Source organism: Uranotaenia lowii, chromosome 2 (assembly GCF_029784155.1).
Source record: "Uranotaenia lowii strain MFRU-FL chromosome 2, ASM2978415v1, whole genome shotgun sequence".
Lineage (NCBI taxonomy): Eukaryota > Metazoa > Arthropoda > Insecta > Diptera > Culicidae > Uranotaenia > Uranotaenia lowii.
In genome coordinates this window covers 204,285,894-204,291,246 of record NC_073692.1, presented here as the reverse complement: position 1 = coordinate 204,291,246, position 5,353 = coordinate 204,285,894, and the positions used below count along the sequence as shown (strand labels likewise).

Genomic DNA, 5,353 nt, shown 5'->3' with positions numbered 1-5,353 from the left:
TCAAAAAACAGTCAACAATAGGCAACAGCAGCTAACAATGCCCGTCTCACATCATTAATTGTAATTCGAGTTTCTATTATAGACTTAGCTATACTTAATATAATTTGAGAAAATAAAAAATAATCCACCGAACGAGAATCGAAATCGAGTCCTCCGAATCCTCTTTCTGTAACTTAAACACAAGGCTAATTCTACAGTTGACTTGGACCACACTACCCAAGCAACCAAAAGTCACATATTTACTTGAATGAAGGCATTGAATGTTACTTTTTGGCTGACAAAGAGAATCAACTGCTCAATTCCCTTCAGTAAACTTTATGTACTCATTAATGAACTTGAAAGCTGCAAAAGTGATAAATATTTACGTTGTACGTGACTTATTTTGCCCAATTCCCATGAATGAACTAAAGGGTGATACGGTCAAAATTTGGTCAATATCAACTTGACGTATTTCTTTCAATTTTGCATTTAAAAACCTGAACACCATCATTTTGAAGGTGTGTGTGTGTGTAGAATGTTGCTCCTATTTTGATTTTGGAATTCACTCTTCAGTGGTCAAAATGCCGTCAAAGGAAGAAGAGCAGCGTATCAAAATTTTGCTCGCGCATCTCGAAAATCCGAGCTACTCGCACGCAGAGCTGGCAAAATCGCTAAAAGTTGCCAAATCAACCGTTACAAATGTAATAAAAGTGTTTGGGGAACGTTTATCTACAGCCAGGAAGTCTGGATCGGGGGGAAATCGAAAACCGGAAGCCGCTGAGACGCAAAGAGAGTTGCCGGTAGTTTCAAGCGAAACCCAAACCTGTCTCTCCGAGATGCCGCAAATAAACCGTCTACAACTGTGCATTGAGCCAAAAAACGAGCCGGACTATCGACTTACAAGAAGGTAGTGACTCCAAATCGCGATGATAAACAAAATACGACAGCCAAAGCGCGATCCCGGAGGCTGTACACGACGATGCTGACGAAGTTTGACTGCGTGGTAATGGACGACGAAACCTACTTCAAAGCCGACTACAAGCAGCTTCCGGGACAGGAGTTTTATACGGCAAAAGGAAGGGGAAAGGTAGCAGATATTTTTAATCACATGAAACTGTCAAAGTTCGCGAAGAAATATCTGGTTTGGCAAGCCATCTGTACCGGTGGCTTGAAAACAGCATTTTCATAGCTTCCGGGACCAAGAAATTCAGGTGAAAGAGTGTTTGAATAAACGTCTGCTGCCTTTCCTGAAGAAACTCTGTTGTTCCGTACTGTTTTGGCCGGATTTGGCATCTTGCCATTACAGTAAAAAGGCCATGGAGTGGTACGCCACCAACAACGTGCAGGTGGTTCCCAAGGACAAGAACCCTCCCAACTCGCCAGAGCTCCGCCCAATTGAGAAATACTGGGCTTTTGTCAAGCGGAACCTAAAGAAGACCAAAAAACTGCTAAGGACGAGCAGCAGTTCAAGGCAAACAGGCTTTCTGCGGCGAAGAAGGTGGACAAGGTGGCTGTACAAAATCTGATGGCGTAAGGCCCGGCTTTTCGGATTTGGAAAAGCGGAAGCCTAACTGAATATTTTTTCCTGAATTTTATACTAACTAAACTTGAAAAAGTAATTTAATTTCATTTTCGTAGGTAATGGAAAGAATTAGAGAAACATGAGCTATCAAAGAACGAAAGAACATAAGCCGTAAATATCATGAATTTTTCGAAAAGATACAACGGCTCTCCGGCAGGATTTGAACTTGCAATCTCCGCTTCAAGTTCTGCCGGTGAGCCGTTGTATCTTTTTCGAAAAATTCAAAATATTTACGGCTTATGTTCTTTCGTTCTTTGATAGCTCATGTTTCTCTTATTTTTTCCATCATCTACGAAAATGTGATTATTTTCAGGTACAAAGATGTACCAAGCGATTTCATAACATCAGTATTGAAATTTAATTTGATTTTTTAATAAATAAACGATTTCACCGATTTACACTCGTTTACCCTTGACCAAATTTTGACCGTATCACCCTTTATGTGAAAAAATTTCATGTTGGTCATGTTGATCACCCCAGTGATCAATGTTACCCCGTTTTACGGTAATCAAAATAGTTAACCGTTAGAAGCGTTCTACCATTGTCTGTATGGACGATTCCTAAATGGAACATAGACCTCGGATTACCCAGGTAAGCTTTTAAGCGTTTAAATCTATTAACACCAGTTACCCTCTGAAGAGTTGGTTGGAAGCCATTTCTCGAGGGTTCCAGCATTTCTTATAATCTACCGAAAAAGTTTTCTCTGTCAAACGGTTTTTGAGACTGGTCTGAGACTTTCTTCAGAGTATTTTGTGATGCGTTTTAGGCTCTTTTGGGACTTTCTTGACAATATTTTGCGAGTCTTTTTGAATATTTTCAAGATTTTTTCAGATTTATTTGAAATAAATCCTCTGCTTAAAGTCATTCAGAGCGCTTTTTTAAAGTCTTTAATAGCTTATTTAGGACTCTTGAGAAACCTTTCAAATTCCTTGAGAAACCTCTGAAATTGATTTTGTACTTTATGAGCTTATTTTGAGACTCTTTGGAGAAATTTTATGATTTGACTGAGGTTGCTCTGAAACTGATTTTTAAATGCTTTTGTGGCTCTAAAAAATTCAAAATAAGAAAAATCTCTTTACATACATACTTGAGTTTTTTCAAGAACAATATGATACTCTCTTGAGGGAATTTTGGTTTTTTTTCTTTTTAAAGGTTGTTTGGAAACTGTTATCAGACTCTTGAAAGACACTCTTAAGACTTTTTCAGGAAATTTTTGTGACTGTTGTAATACTTCTCTTGACTTTTTGGAGACTGTTACTTTCTTAGAAGATTTAAAAAACTTAATACTTAACTTACAAGATTTTAAAAACGAACTTTTTTAAGTCCCTTGAGTACTATTTTGCAACCTTTCACGTAGTTAGAATGTCGAAGCTGTTTTTAGATTCGTTTTAATTTTTTAGAAGAAAACAGTTCATCCTCAGAATTAAAAACGATGAATTCAAATGGCTTTTAAATTTATGGTATACAGCAGTAAGAATGTATATATTTTATTCATTTGAGTTTTTAACCACCAAGATTCAGACAAATAAATCTAGCACTGAATTTTATTACAGGAAGTTTAAATCACGATTTTCGGAAATAACAACACAATTGAGTAGTTTTTTTTGCATTTGTTATCACAACTTATTTTGAGGACATTCTTCATGTATGGATTGCGGCTCAAAAACCGAAAACTCATCAGCTTTGAGCAAAATCTAAATAAACGAGATACCTGCATCCAGGGCCGTAGGAAAGACCGGCTCATGGGGGGGCTTTTGGTGATACAGCTCAGTTGGAAAATCAGTTGCCTTCTGAGCTGATCTCCGTGAGTTCGTGCTCAAGATCGATCACAGTTGATCCGGATTAGTATTTTTCACGACTGCCCTTCAAATGCATCGTTGATAAAAGTTGCGAATGACACAAAGGTGTTAAAACGACTATGATCGATACAAAAAAATAAACAAATATGCCAAAACAAATTTTGGCACGGTCAATTGATTCCTGATTTCAAAATTAGTAGCAGACGACAGAAAAAGTTATCGTCGAATATTTTTGCAAATATTACTTGACAATGAATCCGTAAGTGCATCTGGAAAATGCTTGGCAATAGACTTTCATACAAATTGTTCATGACATATTCCAAGTTGAAAGCGAAACGGAGTTCGTATGGGATCAGCTAGTATTTAAATAAAAATTGAATAAGTGTTGTGGTATACACATGTTGCATCGTACCATGCTGTTGCATGATGCACCGTTTGACGGTATTAAATATTGCAGTTTTATTTTCAGTTACCTCTTTAACTTATTGAACCAAACTTAATTAAATTAAACACTAATTTATATAAATCAGGCATATTAGCACATGCTTAGGCAGAAACTGCACTGAATCCATGCAATCTTGGAACATAACTAACATTCATACATACATTCATACATACATACATACATAACGCTTACCTCATTCCAGCATAGCAAGCTTGGATTTTTAACATAAAAATTACAAACTGTCAGTTATAATTCTTTACCCAAATGCATCGAACACCATCGGCTCAAAATTAATGTATACAAAAGTATAAAAAATGCACTGCGCTTCAACGCCCGATTTCGAGCGTCTGGAGACGTCCAAGTTTTCGATTAGGTCACTCCGGAAGCGGCAAACCAAGTGTGTCCAACAGGAACTGATCCGGGCCATCGATCGACGCCGAAGCCTTTCGAAGCGGCGCCGCCATAAACCATACGATAAAACGTGGAGTCCCCTGAGCCCATTGAAGAGGTCCATTGGACGAGCATCGGGCTTGTCACACGAATACCTCCCACGATGTGACCCGGTCACTCGAAAAGCAGTAGAGCTGTACTTAGTCAGGTACGTTTACGTAATTATGATGGCTCTTTTCCCACTGACTGCCATTGAGGTTCCAAAGCCATCGTCGTTGTCATTTTGCCAAATTACGTGACGGAATTTTTCTTTCGATTTTTGTTTTACGACCAACAGTAAATCTCAGGCGCTGAAGATGCCTCTCGAAAGTTTGAAGAGCAACAAGCCGCTGATGATAGCCACCATCAATGGATTCTTCGAACAACCGGATTCGGTCCGGCAAAAGTTCATCGAAGTGGCTGTCTTGAGTGATGCAACTAGAAATGGCCCCTGTTCGGATCCGTTTCAAATTTTCTTCGACTTGCACCGGAAGCAGTCCCGGATAGAACGTTTCCTGAATTCATCCGAGGGCCGTGATGTAGACATTGGAGTTTTCGCTATGAATCTAGAGAGAGCCGAGGCAGGCGAAGAGGCAGATCCAACAAGGCTGACTTTAATTACCAGAAAAAGGTTTGTGGAGGAATGCGAACAGCTGTGGAAAAATATGACTCCGGAACAAAAGTTTCCTTTCTTTGCACAAGCATTTATTGGGACACATTTTCCACAAGAATTGGATCAAGCCCTACAATGATTTATGGCCCAAAAACCGATTAGTTGGATATAAAAAAACTAAATTATTTACATATTTAAAAAAAAAAAATAAAAAATCATCTGGTTATTGGAATAAGTTTGTTTCAAATTCAGTCTTCAGAAGCTTGATGGTATTTAATGAAAAAAAAAAATTGGGTTTCCAATAATACCATATATTGATTCGAAAAATAGATAATTGAAAAATAATAGAAGAATAAGGAATACAAGAACTGGTTATCCTGGATCCTTCGTGATTCGTTTTTTCACTCATTAATATCTAAGCCTTAAATGATAAAACGACTTGAGCCGAGTTTTTCATTATAGGAAGGTAGGTATAACGTTTATCGAATTATTAGCTTATGAGCTAT

The 5,353-nt window shown here is 38.0% G+C and overlaps 1 protein-coding gene across 1 annotated transcript; it reads left to right on the top strand.

The window, feature by feature from the left end:
* The first annotated feature begins 4,037 nt into the window (after positions 1-4,037).
* On the top strand, positions 4,038-5,070 carry LOC129749765 (uncharacterized). The gene is made up of 2 exons (XM_055744839.1): positions 4,038-4,403; positions 4,533-5,070. The coding sequence occupies exons 1-2, from the start codon at positions 4,120-4,122 to the stop codon at positions 4,984-4,986; spliced, it is 738 nt and encodes a 245-aa protein (XP_055600814.1). The 5' UTR covers positions 4,038-4,119; the 3' UTR covers positions 4,987-5,070.
* Positions 5,071-5,353: the final 283 nt, after the last annotated feature.